At 44.6% G+C, this 18,512-nt stretch overlaps 1 protein-coding gene across 4 annotated transcripts in view; it reads right to left on the bottom strand.

Annotated features, from left to right (window-relative positions):
• Znf608 (zinc finger protein 608) overlaps positions 1-18,512 on the bottom strand; it is a 107,937-nt gene that overhangs the window by 1,059 nt on the left and 88,366 nt on the right. For 2 of the 4 annotated variants that reach the window (XM_052155439.1, XM_052155438.1), the window contains exons 4-9: positions 10,523-10,610; positions 7,604-10,031; positions 5,634-6,051; positions 4,877-5,049; positions 2,043-2,196; positions 92-173 (exon numbers count right to left, since the gene is read on the bottom strand). In XM_052155439.1, the coding sequence (XP_052011399.1) occupies positions 92-173; positions 2,043-2,196; positions 4,877-5,049; positions 5,634-6,051; positions 7,604-10,031; positions 10,523-10,610 (3,343 nt within the window). Of the gene's footprint in view, positions 1-87; positions 174-2,042; positions 2,197-4,876; positions 5,050-5,633; positions 6,052-7,603; positions 10,032-10,522; positions 10,611-18,512 lie in introns of those variants that run through there. The other 2 variants (XM_052155441.1, XM_052155440.1) reach the window with 2 other exon arrangements.

Here is an 18,512-nt window from a genome sequence, read left to right as displayed (position 1 = left end):
AAGTTTTTCTGCTGCAAAGCCTCCATTCTCCTCCTGTTACCGTTAGCCCGTCTCTGGTGGGAAATTAATTCCAGGTGTGGGGAATATTTACCTTCTCTGTGCAGGAAACATTCCAGAAGCAGATGCCTGGGCAGCCACCTGCTGAGAGGCAACAAGGGCGGCAGAGGTCAAGCCTGATGGGAGGAAAACACAGGGTTTCCATGACATTGGAAAAGCGTGGACACAGGCCCAGTGGTAAAGGGCACAGACCCAGGGGCAGTCATCTGTCCTTTCCCAAACACACGCGTGAAATGTTTCATACAGCAAAGACAGACTACAAACTCCCCAATGCAGCCAACATCTACTCCACTATTGAGTTCTTGGTGGCTTTTTTTTTAATAGCTACTCAGAGGGTTAACAGCCTTCTATCTCACTGACTCTGCGTGGTGCTAAGTGGTTTGCATGTATTCCTGAACAGGAAGCTCAGGAAAAATAATAGGTAGCACCCAGCTAGCAACAGGAAGCATAAGTAACAGTGAATTCGAAAAGCAACAAGCTAGTTGGCTTAGAAAAATTTTATAATGACTTTTATCACTGTAACATTTTCTCCAGTGACTTAAATATGATGCAGCCCATGAAGTACACGAGATAAACCTATTAAATTAAAATAAATACATAAATAAATAAACCTGTCCTTTAAGTCTACGTGGACTTGGAACAGTGGTCTTAATCTGTAAGGCTAATAAGGAGCAGAGACCTGAACAATCACACATAAAGAAGGATTTGAATCCCATAGAAAATTGTTCAGGGAAATAGACATGGGAGGGCATGCCAGGAATTCTGGAGGTACAGTTCAAGGCCACCCGTAGATATTATTTTTCCAGAAATAATTTGAGACATTGCAATAACATTAAAAAAAAAAGACAAACTTATTCTGCTCACACAAACCCCTTTACATCTGTGATGTGTTAGAATAGAACTCATCTCCTTTCCATGTTCTCCTCACACTTGGTTATTTGGGAGATCTATCTATCTATCAAATCATGCATCTATCATATCATTATTTGCTTTCTTTTAGCATCAAGTAACAAATTAATTTTTTAAAGTCCATTTCCCTTACATTTCCTGCATTTGGAAGCATTTTCCAACAGTGTCTTCCCTTGGCCAATGCTACGGCTGAATGGCCCCAGATCCTGCTAGCATCCCAGGTTGAGGCCCAAATTCTCAATTTGAGTACATTTAGACTCAGGAGCCTTCGCGGAAGTAATTAAAGCAAAATGAGCTGCTGGGGGCCATGTACTACTGATTGATCTGACAGGCTTAACGTTCTTATAGGAACAGATTCCGGAACTCGGCCTTTCCCACTATGTGCTATGAACAAAGAGAGGAAGCCCCCTTCCAGATGCTATTAAGAAAGCCCTCACCAGAAACAGCTTGGTATAATCTGTACCAGGATCTCCAGCTACAACTTTCAAAACTATGAGAAAATGAAGATAGCTACCTACGCCCTCCGAGGTCATAGAAATGGGACAGGTAAGGTGTGATTGCCTTGTGTACTATGAACAAGTTCTCTCCTCCCCTTTGGTGAAATTGTTACGTCAGGGAAAGGATGAGAAGCAGGTTTCAGCTGCATTAGGAAATGTTAGACCTGACCATGCTGGTTACTCAAGTGGGGAAAAAGCAATTTAAAGGGAGTAGAGGTGTGAGAGTAAGTGATTTCACCAAAGCCACCTACTGTGGCTCTGATTTCCCTTACAATCTCCTCCAAGTAGCAAACCGATCTTCAGGATGCTATATTTGGTACCCCAGACACCAGCTACCACCGTCAGTCTGTGAGATAACATCTAGTGTCGACTGTTAGGTGGTAGCCACCTGGTGTCTCAGTAGAATACAAACAGCCTGAGTTGTGTCTTCCAGGAATACTAAAAAATAAGTGTTAAGAATCATCCCTGCCACTAGTGTTAGTCCAAGTTCGGCATTTTTATTTTTAAATACTGACAGGCAGTCAGAGCAACTGTTTGCTAAAACAGAACGACACCAATGCGATGAGACAGACTGCTGACCTTGAAAAGGGTCGTATTGACCAGGGATGAGAGGGTAGCCCATACCAACGTGGGTATGGTGGTGTGTGTGCAGATGCCGCTGGCTGAAGGGGGAGTGGCGATCCCGTTCCCGCTCCGCTTCCCGCTCCCGCTCCGTGGAAGCCTTTTCCACAGGCTGAAAAGAGAAACACTCTCCTTTAATGTGCTGACATACAAACATCGGAAACACCAAAACACCTTTTGCCCTCTATCCATAGTATTTCATTCAAGTCATTGAGTAGATACAGACTTAAAACCCTATACCAATGGAAGAAAACGTCAAAAGATAGCCACTTGTTTTAAAAGAGCTAAGTTAACAATGGTGAACCTCCCAAAGCAATCTAAATGGCATCAAATATTTTCTGCAAATATTTCCTAACACTTTTCTCAAGATTCACTAAGCAAAATGGCTGTTTAGAAACCATTCGGTGTCTTTCAGGAGCAATTTTTAATATATGAAATTTTTAAAGGATTTTCTGAGATTTATTTTTAAGGATTAAGTTTTCTAATTATACCTTTATATGTTGTAGAGGAAATTTATCTCATGATTTTTTTTTAAAAATAAAGTATCATTGTGGTCGTCATGGTTTAAACCTACAACTCTTAAGGCAGAGGATCTCTGAGACGAGGCCAGCCTGGTCTACAAAGTGAGTTTCAGGGCCATACTGAGAAAACCTGTCTCAAAGATCAAAACCCAACAAAGAATTCATTGTGCTTTTATAAAACTACACACCCAAATTCACACAATAATATACAATACTTATTTATGCTGTATATACATATTTTAATAACTTTCTAATTCTCCTGGCTGTATGCATGAGGCCCACTTCTGTGACTTAGCTAGCCTAGATGAAGAGTTTGACAAAGGAAACTGGCATACTAGGAATATTAGTGCCATATATTTATTGCTATTTATTGCTAATTGCCATCATTCCCTAAACAGTGCAGTATGAGAACTCTCATATAATGCTTTTGTCATAGTAGATTCTTGGAGGTAATCTGGAGATGACTAAAAATACAAAGATGAATGTAGGTTTACAGGAGAAACCTGTGTCATCGCTTTATAAAGGAGACTGGGAGTATTCAGATTTAGTACTCCCAAGGGGTTCAGGAAACAATTCCCTGCACACTCAAGGGTGGGCGGAATCGGCAGTAAACCACTGCCCGGCCCACAGTCCAGGTTCTTTATTTCTGAGAAGTCACCACAAATTCCAGATCTTCCATATCAGAGAGGATTAAGGAACGTGTTTCTCAAACACATTTCTCCCTTTTAGAACCTAGCTCTCCTTTCCCGCTCCAGGCTCTCAGTGGGACAAAGTCTGTGGCGTACTGAAAGGGGAAATTACAGAAAAGGGATCGGGTGTGGATCGATCACCTTTTCTAGTTTCTCGGTAGTGGTTATGTTCGCCCTGTGGACACCCCATTTTATTCATCTCACCCCCTTTTCTTTTCTAGCCAGGAGCTATTGCTTGTCTTTGGTCTCTTTATAAGCACTATTTAGGCCTAGCAGTTGCCTCTTCTCTGGGAGTGAATCTTTCACAGAGATGCATTTCTTGTAACAGTCCTGTGGGACGATGGAGACAGGATAATGCGTCAGGACCAGCAGGCAACAGACACAGCCTTTATTCCTTTGCCATGGGACCCAGGCTCGCATGTGAGTTCCACGTTGCATAAGACTCATATTTATGTCTGACTAAAGTTAAGGGTGATGGTGCGTCATGAACGCTCAGCATAGGTCCACATGAGCTTCTGACTACAAGTATGGAACAGGTGAATACCCGGCAATGGAAGGATCTGAGACTGAGTGTCTACTGTGGTTAGGCGAGCATAGGGGACTGGGTGACATCTGTCTGGTCACCGTTATTTACGTACATGCCTTAGTGTGCAGGAGAAGCTAGATGGATTGACTGTCTTGATTGAATCCGTTTTCCCATCTACCACTGTCACATAATTGTGGGCTGCATTTGCTACTGTCTTAAAAGGAAGTAAGTCTTTCCATTTGTGTAAGAAAAACAAAAAACTTTGATTTTTGAAAGTTATTTCTGAAGAAAAGATTTTAGTTTTGTTTTTTTTTTAATTTATTGATATATTTATTTACATTTCAAATGATTTCCCCTTTTCTGGACCCCCACTCCCCGAAAGCCACATCAGTCCCCTTCCCTCCTCCTGTTTTCCCACCCAACCCTTCCCACTTCCCTGTTCTGATTTTGCTCTATACTGCTTCACTGAGTCTTTCCAGAACAAGGGGCCGCTCCTCCATGTTTTGTTTTGTTTTTTGTTAATTTGTGTCTTCACTGCTGTTTCTTTTTCAGGTTAGGGATGTAGCCCTGGCACAGGACAGGCAAGAACTCTACCACTGAGCTACAATCCCATCCTTAAGAAGGCATTTAGCAAAAGTTTAACTTGTCAAATAGGTCAAAAGTTTGTGGCCTCTGAACTGCTTAGTAACAAGGGTGGTACAAACTAGACATCCAGTATTTCCATTCCTAATGCTTTAACATTTACACCATTTTATACAAAAAGTCACTATACATTTAAATTTCTCCCTAATACATCTCCTCCTGAGTAAGAAAAGAACGCCACATTTTTGCAACAGAAAATCTACCAGCTCCCACAAAGGCTTCAGTGACATTTTTCCCCCTCCTGTGTGACCACATCTTATATTTCAACATTCCATTCTTTATGTATTGGAATAGAACAGCATCCTGAAATCCCAGCTGGGTTTCTAAAGCATTTCTCTTTCAAGACTGTTCTGTTGCTTGTCACCCTTCCCCCACCAAACACGGCCTTTTAACTACCAACAAAAGGAAACGTACAGCAGGGGACTTGCTGCGGTATTGGTTGGCGTGATGTTGGAGGAGATCCAAGGCTTTGGCCTCGCTGGCTGTTTTTGTGTTGATGCTGGGGCTGGTATTGACTTTCTCTGCCTCTTCTCTCCCAGACATCTTCCCATAAACAGGGTAATGAAATCCTGGAGAGAGATAGGCCCCTGCAGAAAAACAACAAACGCCACATCACGTTACAAGCTACATCTTAAAAACAACAACAACAACAACAAAATCGGCTGAAACGTGAATTTTTGGATACAAGTCAGACATCCTAAAATAAGGGGTTATATTAAGAATGGGCGACATGATTGTTTATCTGTGTCTAGGTTCCCTGATTTTCTTCTCTGGTTAATTCATCGTGATGAACAGAGGATGTAAACAGAATCGAGCTTATAGCTACTTCATCCATTTATGTGTCCGCTTAAGTGAAAGAAACAGTAACTATAATGATTATGACAGTAAGTGCTTAGAATATTTTCACAGGCAATAAAGTATCTGTCAGTCTAAAAGTCTACAGTAAGCCATCAGGAAGTACAGAGGCTAGAGCCCTAGGACTCTTGACATTTCATTACAAAATATAAAAATCTCACATTAAATCAGTTTTATCTTTGGAACTCTAAGCAGTATTAAAAGCAAGCAACACCAAATGTCACTCGTGAAGCTTCTAATTTATCTCCAGTTGTTAATGGCTATCATTTGAACACAGCCTCTTCCCGCCAATGTAGTTGGAACCCACAACACGTACCAGGGTAACTGTGCATTAAGACAGGAGAGACAGCCCGGTATGCAGGGTGGCTGGGGTCATACATCTGTGGGTAAGGATAAGCATGCAAGTACTGTATGTAGGACTGGTGCTGACTCATGGGTGAGGACACAGCCACTCGTGTCCCCCGAGAGTCCTTCCAGTTCACCGGAGTCTTTCGATCATCATTCTTTAGCTTGCTTTCCTCCACTGACTGAGCGTCAGGACGCTTGGCCTCTTTGGGCTCCTCTTTGATGCTTGTTAAGGACACGGGAAGGCTGGACACGCCACTTTCTTTGTTAGGAGTCTTCCTTGGACTGTCCTCTTTTAATTTCTTTTCTCTGTCAAGCTCTTCTGGCTTTTGTTGATCCAGATACTTGGGCTGGTATACATAATGATGCCACGTCCTCGACTCTGGATCCTGGTTCGAAAATAAAGATCCGTCTTAAAATGTCATCGTTCACAGAGCAAATCCATTAATTTACACGACAGCAGTATTTCTTGTTATTTCATTCTAAGTGAACATGTGCTGTTCAGCCTACTCTGAAAAAAATAATGTCCCAGGTAGGTGTTAGCACCAATCCTTGTACCACAGGCTAACCCAATGCTTTTACAGCTCAGCCAACATCAAGGTCCCAAGGCAGCTGGGTTGAAGAGCCTTAGATAATAAGATCCTCAGAGATATTTAATTCAGTCTATGTTTTCCTTTTATTATCTCACACAGGTAAGGGGGATTTCAAAAACCCTACCTCAAGCTAACAGTAAAAATGTTAAGCAATTACTATAGTTATTAACATCCATTAGGAAAAAATAAACTCTTGGTTTTCTAACACATTTTCCTCACTGACTACAGCTGAGGACCACACTGTGCTGGCCCGCTTCTCATTAATATGTGAACATCCTAATCAAAACCCAAAATATCAAACCAATGGCCTGTATTATGATTTACTTATTAGCACACAAACCCATCCATGGGCCCTTTTAAGTTGTCTTGTTCTACTGTAACCCTGGGAAACAAAAGCTGGTTTAGAGCTATGGAGGGCACAGGACCCAGGACTGTAGCACACCCTTCGTGACGCTAACATTCATGGTGTAACTCCACTCAGGGTTCAGGTTTTGACTGAGAATTTGAATTTGGCCCTCAATCCCAACATTGGCCGGAAGCATACATAGCAGTTAAGAGCTCTTGTTCTGACTCACTAGGGGGTAAACACACGGTGTGGTAAAGTTGGGGTGCTGGCTCTGGGGAATACCAGAATTTTGCCCACATGGCAGCAGGGGGTGAAGGAGGCAGAAGTAGCCATGTGCATGGTTTTATGGTGACTGCACCTCAAGTGTCCTCAGCCGGGGAGGAGGAACTCCTGAGAACTGTCACCTCCAGCTCCGGACTCCTTGTAAAACCACAGCTTAAAAGTTCTACTTGGGTTCTTAACGGAACATGAAACAGAAACCCAGACATCTCAGACCTCTTTGTGAGAGATATCGGGTGCTCAAACTTCATTAAATTAAATGATGAATGGGAAGTAGGAACTCAGTGACCCGGGTTTAAAAATCTTTAAATTTGACAGAAATTGTGTGTGTGTGTGTGTGTGTGTGTGTGTCCAAGTGTTTCAGAGACAGGGCATGAAATCTCAGAGTTTGAGAGACTTCTGAGGCCTTTTAGTGAAATGCCTTCATCTTTGGCTCATGAAGAAATCAAGAGTCCTCCTCAGAATTACTCTTAGGTAACTAACACACAGCTGCGCATGCCCAGAGATCCTTTAGCTACACACCATGGCATCAGTGGGGAATGTACATTTTAGAGTTGTATAGGAACTCCAGAGGATCTTTAAGCATATTTCTCAAGGGAAGAGGAAAACCCCCTGACGATGGTTTCCTCCCAGCGTTTAGAGGTCTAGCAAGATCAAGCCCAAGACATGTGCACAACTCCGACTGCTCCCTGTCTGTGGGGGGGCCACACTCCACACTCTTACTTGTTTAAATCTCGAGGTTGGGTCTACACCTGTCTGCTTCATAGAGTCCATGACAGACTTCATTTCTACAGCCTCCTTAATAAGCTGGTGGTTTTCCATCTGCTTAGCTTTGACGCTGTCGGCCTGAAGCTGCTGCTGATGATTGGAGAGAAGCTGTGATTTACCTGTCTCCTCAGTTTTATTAGGCACTGATGGCCCTAGTTTAGAATGGTTTTTGTTAGGCTCCGGGGTAGAGGGAGCTTTTGAGATAGTGGCTGATGGCATGTTTTTCTGTTTATTGTCTTCAGCCTTTCTTTCACAGTCTCCTCTCCCACTCTGGGCCATTTTCTGCTCGGCCAGCCTCTGGTCCTCATAGTACTTCTCATACTGCTGTCTGTAGGCAGGGCTGGTGGCCATCAGAGATTTCTGGTCCATATAGAGCCCGTAGGCATACTGGCCGTAATAAAGTGACTGAGCCAGGGCAGGGTGTCTCTGTGTGATGACTGACTGGTGCTGAGGCTGCAGGGATGCAGAAGTATGGTCCACTTTCTTGGACTCCAACTGCTCCGCCTTGTCTTTCTTCTCCGCATCTTCCTCCGACTCCTTCTTGATCTTCATGCCCTGTGTGCTCCCACCATTCCCAGCTGCCGGGGCACCAACCTGTCCAGGGTGCATGTAACTTGGAGAATAATAAGGCTCGTAGCCATGGTAATAGGGAGAATGGGACTCCTTCAGCTGAGATGGTTGTGCTGAAGTTGAAGGATGCCCTTTCACAACACCATCTTTGTTAGAAAAAGTATCTGATGGGGAACTGGCCTTTGACCTCATGCCCTCTGACCTGCTGTCAGAACCGCCATCATCTGCAGCATCTGATATGTCCGAATAGGCTGGGCTGCTGGTCTTAGCTGCTGAGTTCTCAGCCCCATTCTGGGTCAACACATGCAGTGGTGCCATGGGCGCTTGCCCATTCACCAGGGTACTGCACTCCATGCGCGAGGCGCTCCCGATGGAAGGGCTGGGAGCATTGTCCGTGAAAGTGTAAACCTTATCAGCCTCGGCTTTGATGCTGGCCATGCGGCTCTCCTGAGACTCTGACAATCCGTTCGCCAGCCCTTCACTCTTACCGAGATGGTCCTTTAAAAAATGCCCAGCCAAATCCTTGCCAGCCGCCTTGGCATCCTCCAGCTTCCCCAGCTTGGCATCCATTTTGGGACCTCCAGTCTCTTTCCCTTCTTTGTCCTTGAGCTTTCGCTTTTCCTTTTTCTTTCTGTCTTTGAGTGACACCAGAGCGGGGTTCACGGTGATGGGCTCCCCCATAATTGTGGGCTTTGGTTGAATAGGCTTCAATGGAGGGCTCTTTGGTGTAGCCTGGACCACGGTGGTTGTGAGGGAGGGCAGTCCAGGTATGGACCCTGTGGTGGTGGATGTGAAGGCTGCAGTCGGTATAGCAATCAGCTGTGGGGGCGTAGGGGCGGGGGCGGGGGCAATGGGCCGGGCGCTTTTCAGTTTAGAGAGGTTTTTGTCCATTTTGCAATTGTTTGCTTTTTTGCCCTTTTCTTTATCCCCTAAAGTTTTCTTGTCAATCAGTCCTTCCGCTTCCAGTTTGGGCATTTCTGCAGTTAGACTGCTGTCTGCTGCTGAACAGATGTCTAAGGTGGCGGCCATGTTGGAGATGACCGGAAGGTTGTTCAGTTCATTGTTAAGGCCTCTCTTCTTACCAGAATTCTTCCCAGTTTTCGAACCTATGATCGGACCTGGGCCATTGCTCACGTGCTCCCTCTTTCCCTTGGGTGTCCCAGGGGGGTTCCCGGCCCCAGGGGACCCAGGTGCCTTCACCTGATCATAGGATGACACACTTGTGCTTGGCTCGTTGCAATCGAGGGCCACGTTACTCAAGGCCTCTTCACAGTCTGAGATCTTGTCCTCGCTATCAGGCTCGAACTCGAGCTTGTTTTCCGGGTCTAAGTGCGCATGCGCCTGGTGGTACCTCAGGCCATTTATGTGCTTGTACTTTTTGTTGCAATTTGGGTGGGGACAGTCAATTAACACTGGAGAGGAGCAGCCTTGGTCCAAAAACGTAGTCTCTGGCTTCCCCTGAGGAGTGGTAGGGGTGCTTCTGGAATTCGTGCGCACTCGCTTCCCAGGCTTACTGTCCTCAGAGCTCGAGTTCAGATCCAGCTCCATCGGGGGCTTGTTCTTCCTTTTGTTGGTGGAGGACGGGCTGGCTTTTATGTCTTCTGCTGCACAGTTTGGGGGTGTCCTTCGTCCGCTGGCGTTGAGGCTGCCACGCCTCCCTTTCCCATTGGCTCCCCCTCTGTTCTTGCCCTGCAGCCCTCTGGACTCTGTGAAGCTGACCTCGGAGCCAGGGGCAGCGGCGGCAGACCTCGCTCTCTTCCCTCTGCCCCGGCCCCCTCGCATCTCCAGGTCACTTGTCGGTGATTCGCAAAACCTAGGGAAGCAAGTGATAGGTGTCATAACGAGCATCTCCGAAAGAGCCAGGTGGGATCTCAGGGACACAAGGTGGCAGAGAGAACCCCACTGCCTTGGCAGCTTGAGGGAGAAGGGCAGCCAAGCAAAGGACAATCTCGTTTGTACTGGTATATCAGCCCAAGCCCAGGCTACCCGGTGGATTATATTCATCCACAGAGAATCAAAGAACAGCAGCTCAAAGAGCTGGCTTTCAATCAGTTCAAATTCCCATTTAAAAAAAAAAAAGGAGAAGAAAACGAAGGAGAGAGGGAAGTAGGAGGAGAGATCTGATAGAAAAAAGAAAGCTAGCATCTGTGTTTTACTAGCCCAGGGTTGAAAGGCTCAGTTCTCCTTGGCCTGGTTTCAATTACAGGAAGAGTTTTTTATATATTATTAATTTCTTTCTATGGTTTCCATGCAGAAACGGGATGGGAGGAGCAGAGGAAGGAGCAAGAAAGGAAAGGGCCCTACCTGGGCGGGGCCCAGTCGTGCTTCGTGCAGTCTAGTAGGGTCCCCACGTATGTTTTGTTCCTCCACGTGACGTTGACCACTAGGACACCTGGAAGGGAGATCGGAGGGTGAACGGGAGGGGCACATTTATCACCTATTACTTTATTTCCACTTCATTCATTGATATTATTTTTACCAGCAAAGTTCTATTCTCACTTGCCTTTCAAAACCTGTGGTTTGCAGCCTTCCTCTTTCTGGTTTCAGTGACCTCAAGTTAAAACCCACAGGAAATATGTCTCTCCCTCTCTCCCTCTCTCTCCCCACCCCACCCCCTGTGTGTGTGTGTGTGTGTGTGTGTGTGTATCTGTGTATGTGGGAGCAAGTTCATGAGTGCGGGCAAAGGGTGAGAGTGTGTGAGGGTGTGATCAAGATATTGCTGACAGAAGGAAATGGTTTTTGCCATGTCCTGCTGTAAAACAGTAACATTCACCTCTTAATTTTTCTATTATTACACATAATTGCTTTCGTTTGGCAGGCAGCCAACATAAACCAAGCCCGAGTTACCAATGCTTAAGCCAAAGGATGACTAAAAGGAATCTGGTTTCCAATTCAACAATATAAAACAATGCTAACTTTTTTTATTAAGGGGAGAAAAAAAAAGCCCTTGCAGATATGTAAAAATAGGCACAGAGGGGAAAGTGGGGCTTGGGGCAGCTGTGATTTCTTCTTGATCCTCCCCTCCGAGCCTGTGTTAGACAATCATCAACCTCAGAACGGGTTCTATGTCACTGCTCGGTCTTGTCTCAGAGACTCTTAAAATAGCTCTCTTAAGAAAATAAGTGTGCACGAGGCATCTGCTCTTGGGGTTATCTTCAGTCAACGTTGGTAAGCATTTGCTACAGAGGATTAGAAGAGAACTCAAAAATCAACACACGTGTTTCCTCCCAGCCACCCTGCTTTTTCCTCTGCCGCTCTGCAGACAGACACTTTAACTGAGTGCTGCATCTGTGAATTACTAAACTTAAGTGCGCTTAGTATGCCAAATGTCACTGAGAAACAACATCTAACACGAGGCTTGTTCTCTTGGGGACAAGTGCCATTTAAAACAACAACAACAACAACAACAACAACAAAAATCACATCCTTAAAGCATATTTGTAAAGTAGCTAGATTCAGAGACATGCAGAAGGGTAGGGTAAATTACTGGAACATTTAAGCTAGCCTTTGTTTCTTTTATTGCTCACACTTCCATCAGAGACCATTGCTCCAAGTCTTTCCTGGGAGGCTTACTCTCTTGTGCCATCTGCCATTTTGGGAACCACATAAAGCAACAGGACTCTTTTTACTGGGGAATCTTTAAATAGGAGATAAAATATCTGAATGATCAGGGCTCAACTACTGGTTAATGGAAATTTTCCTCCCTAAAATCTCAAAAGGAGATTTTAAAATTGTTTTCCATATGTTCTGGGCTGCTGTTAGTTATATGATAGCTGAATTTACTCACTGTAAATTCCACTTACGATTGTAGCAATAGTCTAGCTGTGGGGGGAAAAAAGCTGGGAAGAATCGCCTGGAATCACGCTCGATTCCTTTGTGAGTCTCCCATGAGGGGTGGGGGTGGGGGTTAACCATTGAGTATGAAGAAAATCCCATTGCAATGAGAATCAATGGTAATTAGGCATTCGGTCAAAAACTGCACAAGACAGAACAATCGGAAAGGAGTCTTTATGAGCACATCCCTTCAGGAAAGAGGGGTGGGGCATCGGGGAGAGGGGCAGACTGGGCTGGCTTTCTCATCTTCTGCTCTCTGGGGCACTGTGTGTGGTGTCAGAGACCTCTGCAGCTGCTTAAAATTCTTTAGCATGTCAGCTATATTTACAGTGCAGGAATGTATCTGTATTGCCAGAAGGTTACTGCATTTTAGCTTCAGAGGCAATAGACTGAAATCACTGTGTTCCAGAGTCCCTGATGTAGCACAAATGTATAATTAAAATTGCTTGAAAGGAAACATGAAAGAAACAACAAACCCTCCATTCTTGCAGTAATAAAATTAAAAACAGGAAAAGTCTGCACAGACACTTAACATTTGTCTGCAGTGAAAGGCTTTTGTTACTGCTTTTCCCCTAAGGGTTTCGCCTTTCCAGCAAATGCGGGCGGCCGATTGGCCAGTGCTTGCAGCGAACGCTCGCGTCTGATTGGCTGGACCTGTGCAGCTGGCCTGAACACTGGAAGACAAGGCAAGGAGAAAGGGCTGGGCAGGAGGAAGGATGCTCTCCGCAGCCGCGGGGATGCTGAAGCCTTGCCAGAGCCCCTCACCAAAGCCCTGGAAGCTGGAAGCAGGCTCTACATCCCCGCCCCCACAATGGTCCCCATCATAGAGCCAACAGGACGTGCACGCAGTGCCCTCACACGCAGTATCTGGGGCCTCAAGCCAGGCGAGGGTAACTGCGCCAGAGAAAAGGAAGGGACCCAACAACACAGGCCATCAATCAGTGGTTATCTTGGGCCGCAGGTTGAAACGGTCACAAAGGATGAACTGCAATTCCAACTTCCTCTTGAAAACAGTTCACATCTGGTACTGCCTAGAAGCCACGGGGGCCACGTTGTTGTCTCTACCGCGAGCAGTAAAATGCTGTAAAGAAAAGCCTACTTTCAACTTCAGGAAACCTAAATAAGCCACCCTAGGTTTTTTTTCTAAAAGCAGTCTGAATTTAAAAACACTCAAAAGAAATGCTCCACTCTCAAGGAGAGTTGTTTAAGTAGTCTTCTCAAGCAGTGCTAATTAGATTCATGGTGGTCTGTCTTTCCTTGTACAAGTCTCTTCACTGTGCCACCATAGACAACAGTGGCTCTGAGTCCCGAGGAGAGGCTAAGCAATGTTCCTTTAAGAACTACAATGTACAGTTGTTATTGTTGCTTTGTTGTTGTTTTTTTTTTGTTTGTTTGTTTTGTTTTTGTTTTTTGGTAGAAGATCCACGTTTAGAAAACACACCATTCTGAAGGTCCAGATAAGAGGTTTGGCTCTGAAATGTGGAAATTGTTGGGGGTGGTGGCACAGACTTGTTTCTAGGCAGAGGGAGGTGTGTCTCTGTGAGCTGGAAGCCAGCCTGGTCTACAAAACAAGTTCCACACCAGCCTGGGCTACATAGTTAGACTCTCAGTCAATAAACCAAGTGCATATTTTCTTTATTATTTTGATGGAATTACGAATTTGAAAAATCTTGTAACCCAAGCCGATATAGAGCTTATAACTTACTAATGGAATAGTGGGCAACGAAGGTCAAATGAGAGAGTCAGTCCTCAGAAGGTACAGGCTTGCATTTTATAACCCCGGGCTTAAAGTTACGTTTCTCGCTAAACAAATTAGACTGGCACATCCATTAGTTCCCCCAAAGATTTGTCTTTCCAAGCACACTTATGCTCCTGAATGTCCCGCCTGTTAGTTGGCAGCTGGGGCTCTCTCTCTCTGCAAGCCCTTTTTTATGTTGAAAACAACAAGGATCTCCCTGGGTTTATTGCTCTTCCCTTTCAACCCAAGGGCTATCTGAAAAATACCTGAGGTATATTACTGTAGAAAAAAATGTATGAGGATGAAGCAGGAGGCTCACCCCATATGATTTTCTTCCTTGTTGACACTGGTCCCATATCCTGGAATACACACACACACACACACACACACACACACACACACACACTGAAGTCACATAAGAATTAATGTTCTATTTCCTATCCAGGCCCATCAAGGTTGGCTATGTCTATTGGGTCTTTACTATGTACCTCTTTGGTGCTACTGAGTCATATTTTGTTGGAAACCTGGTTCAGCTTCTGTGCTTAAAAAGTCTACAGTCTTATAAGCGAATCGGTACAGACATGCATCATAACCAGAAGCAGAAGCATGGTGTTGCATATCTCCTGTGCTTACAGTGGGCTCTTGGTTAGACTAGGCTGATCTCACACACTAGATTCAATAGGCCCCTGTGTGACGCCCCCGCTTTACTCCTGTCCTTACACTCTGCTCAGAGGTGTCTTAGACCAGCAAGCTCTCAAACCCATACTCCTAAACCTGACCTCTGACCCCTGGCTCAGCGGTGGGTACCCAAAGCAGAGGGAACCAGACACACATATGCCAGGAATCTGGATTAATACTATATAAATGATGCAAAATAAAGTTGAAAGACCTGTGTATTAAAGAGGACCAGGAGGGGCAAGAACCTCAAATATGTAATAGCTAAGAGATGGGATGAAGATGGCCCAGTCTTCTACATGTGCAGGTGTGGTCCCTTTACCTCCAGTCTTATCACCAGTACAAGACTCTTAACACTCAAGGTCTACTTAGATACTATCCTGCCATCTTGTTTATATTAAAAAGATATATATCTTTTTGATTTACACCAGAAATCGCCTGTGAATGCTATGCTCTGGTCTGAAACCCCAAAGAAGCACTTCACTCATCCTCTGCCCAAAGGCCTTGCTTGTTTCCCGGGAGAACAACTACTTCTTGTCATTATTTCCCCTCCAGGTCACACCCTCTTTTGTCCCTCCATCCCCCAAACAAGTTTCTTCAGCCATTCTTTATGCCACACTATGAAACAAATGTTTATTACATTGTGTGTGGGGCTGGGTGTGTCTATGTGTGCTTGCCCACACACACACCATGGCACATATTAGGAGGTCAGGGAAAGACTTCTGAGAGTCAGTTAGTTCTCTCCTTTCACCATGGAGGCCTGGGAGATGAAAATCAGGTCATCAGACTTCCCTGCACGCTCTCTGACCCATTCCGCCATCTTGCTGACTGGCCCTCACATCACATTTAACTTCCTAAAGAAGGCTTGAGGGCCTATATAGTATTCCTCAAGGGGAGTTGAAGTCCCTAATAAATCAGGACAAACTCCAGTGATAGCACCTGTCTGTCTGCAGACACATACCTCACCCCCTATCCATTCTCTCCTGGGTCACTCACTAGACTCCACATTGTTTCTATTATGATGGATCCCCTTTTCCTTGGTTTATAGATGGATTCTCTCTGCCTGTCTACCCGGAGCTGTGATAACACTCTACTGAAGGAGAGCGTGAAAGCGCATGGCCCGGAAGAATTTTGAGGATACAATCTCCTACTTTGCTCTCCTTTCTGTTCACCTAGAAGTTCAAGGCAGCACAGCCCCCCCTTACTCAGTAACTCGAGTCACAAACAGCTTTCCAAGCACTAGGAATCCCCAGTCCCAAGGTGGGAAACTCGTACCATGCTTGAATATGGCTGAGGGTGTGTGTCATATCCTGAGAGGACGCTCCTTTAACATTTCCCTCCACTCATGTGCATGCTGGCCTGATCTCTTTCAACAATCCAGCCCTCCTTTGTTATCCACATGCTGTCTGCCATGCACAGCCCTGAGAAGCACTGCTCCTTAAGTGTAGACTCACCCAACATATTCAAACCTACAGGACTCTCAACAGAACTTTGACTTTTGGGGTCTCACTGCCACCATAGATCTCCAATAAGGGTAACATCCCACTAGCTTATTGATGACAGACTTTGTCTGTGGAGAGATTCAACCCCACTGTGGCTAGATATGCGGCTTAGGAATTATTATTCCTCGTATTTGTGAAGCTATTTCCTCAAGAACTGGGCAAATGCTGATAGTCTAGTGGCTTTGCATAAATCTGTTTATATTACAGTTTAAAGGCTGACTCTTGAAAGAGTCTCCATCCTCAGGACCAAGAGTGTTGGCAGGCATCACAGATGCCAAATTTAGCATCACAAAGTTTTCCTGAACTCTTCTTCAGACTGCCACATCTGGATAGACTTGGTGTGCACTCAGGCAGAAAATGCAAGCCTCATTCTAGGAACTCCAAATTGTAACCCGATTGGGCTGTGATTCTCCCCCTCTATGGTTATACTTTCTTTCCTTTATTATTTTTTTTTCCAAGAGAAACACCAATGATCATAGAAATGCCACTATTTCAGAGCCTGGGTTACCCTACATTGTCCTAGTATGACTGCTGTGCAGGGTGGGGGCTTATCACATCTCTGTGCAGAACTTCTTTCCATAACAGTTCTCTGGCTTTGTTCTGTAGAGTGCTGTTCCGGTGCCTTCATTCACAGGTCAGTCTTCAGACGACTTCACCTTCAGCTAGATTCTCTTTCAGAAGACAAAGTTTATAATTTTTTTTTTTTGTGAAATCTTTAAATTTACAACTAAGTTTGCCTATAAAATACCTGCCAACCAAAGAGCAAAAAGATTTCCCGATTATCTGCACCAAGGATCTATGTACAGTGTGTTTCTGGGCAAGAAAAGCCAATGTTGTCACATGGCCATGCAATAGTAGGGTTTTGTTGTTGTTGTTGCTGTTTTTTTCCTCCTTTTTCTTTTCCTTTTCTTCTTCTTTTTAAAAAGAGCCCTACTGCTGGGCTGAATGTTTGAAGAGTCACTTTAACCACATCCTGTAATCGAACCATCTGGAACACAGTTCTACGATTAGTCACCCTGAACATTGGGCTTTATCTGAACAAATAATGTATGGCAGTGGAGCTTGCGCGATAGGGCAGGGCTGACAAAAGGAAGTATAATGAAATACTTTATGCCCCAGTGTGCCGCCACCCCAGTCGTAAAGCCCACAGACACACTGTTCTGGCGTTAACTTACTACCTTGTGAAAGCACAGAGGGCTTAACGATTAAAGGACAGAAGGACTGAAGTTTGCTGGTGAGTCTCTGTTGGCAGCTGGAATACGTTGGAATCGGTCTACCTTTGTTAATTATAACCTCTATACAATGGTCTAGCATTCCATTTTGCTGCTATTCCCAGGGCATAAGGAGCTGGTTTCATTGGTGGCAAACTAGTTTGGGCTGTTTGCCAGGGGCTAACGTTCATATCTCGACATTTATTTGAGTTTGTCTAAACACCACAAAGTAAGAAGGGAAAAACCCTAACAATACCAAAAGCAAAGCTGGATCTTGCTCTAATCTACCTTTTAAATGACAAAATAGTCTCCATGCACCTTTTTGTTTCCCTAAAATACTTGAGCAGCCATATACAGTCTATATAGCTCTTTTTGTTTTAATCTGGAAGGACTTCCCTCCTACGAATATACTTCATAGGTCTTAAGAATGAGCACACATAACACACACACACACGTACACGCACAGACCCACTGCCAGAGAAGCCTTGCTTCCCCACGGGCCTTATGCTTTAATACACAGAAGAACACAGAACCACTTCCATCTCTGTCACTGCCCCTGCAGCCTTTGTTCCGAGGCCTGATGAGCTGTATTGATTTGGGAAAAATCATTCAGCTTCTTGGAAAACTAGACTCACTTATTCACTGCCATCTATTTCTTTCCCATGAAGACAGGTGGTCAATATCCAGCTGACTGGGCAGCTAAAGGAAGCTCTTGCTGGTTTTCTTTCCCTTGCTTCCCCAGTAACGATATCCTCTCCCATGTCTACAAATTACAATGGCCGGTTAAGAAGTCTACTGGCTAAGAACAGGGAACAGGAATGAGGCTTTCAAAAGGCATCACCAGAGATGCTAAAAGGCTGTTCTATGCATTTGCTGCCTGTGAAGTTAGGGACAAAATGTCCTTTAGCCAAAAAAATCATCGATGTAGAAGGATGAACAACCATCACAAGAGTCTAAAACACAACTTCTAAGAAGTGCCGGGCTAATGGGTGGGCACGGTGGCACATGATAACAATCCTAGTACTTGGGAGATAGTAGCAGAATCAATAGTTTAAGGTCAGCCTAGAAAAAAAAATGTGTTCAAGGCCAGCCTGGGATGTGAGATTGTCTGAAAGCAAAAACATTTCCTGACAGGTCATTAGAGATAAATTCCTGTTGATTGCAAGAGCCAGGATCTCTGTTGTGCAAGTTTCCTGCTTATAAAATGTTATAGGTTTTATAATATGCTTCAAATGTATCATGAAAAAAAATGCCACTTAGTTTTATGAATGATCAGTAACAAAAGCATTTGCCTTTATGTTAAGCACACATAGTTATCCTACAGTAGCATTGAT

The sequence above is a fragment of the Apodemus sylvaticus genome, chromosome 13, assembly GCF_947179515.1.
Source record: "Apodemus sylvaticus chromosome 13, mApoSyl1.1, whole genome shotgun sequence".
NCBI classification, from domain to species: Eukaryota; Metazoa; Chordata; class Mammalia; order Rodentia; family Muridae; genus Apodemus; species Apodemus sylvaticus.
Note: the sequence above shows the minus strand (reverse complement) of the source record. Positions and strands in the feature narration are given on the sequence as shown.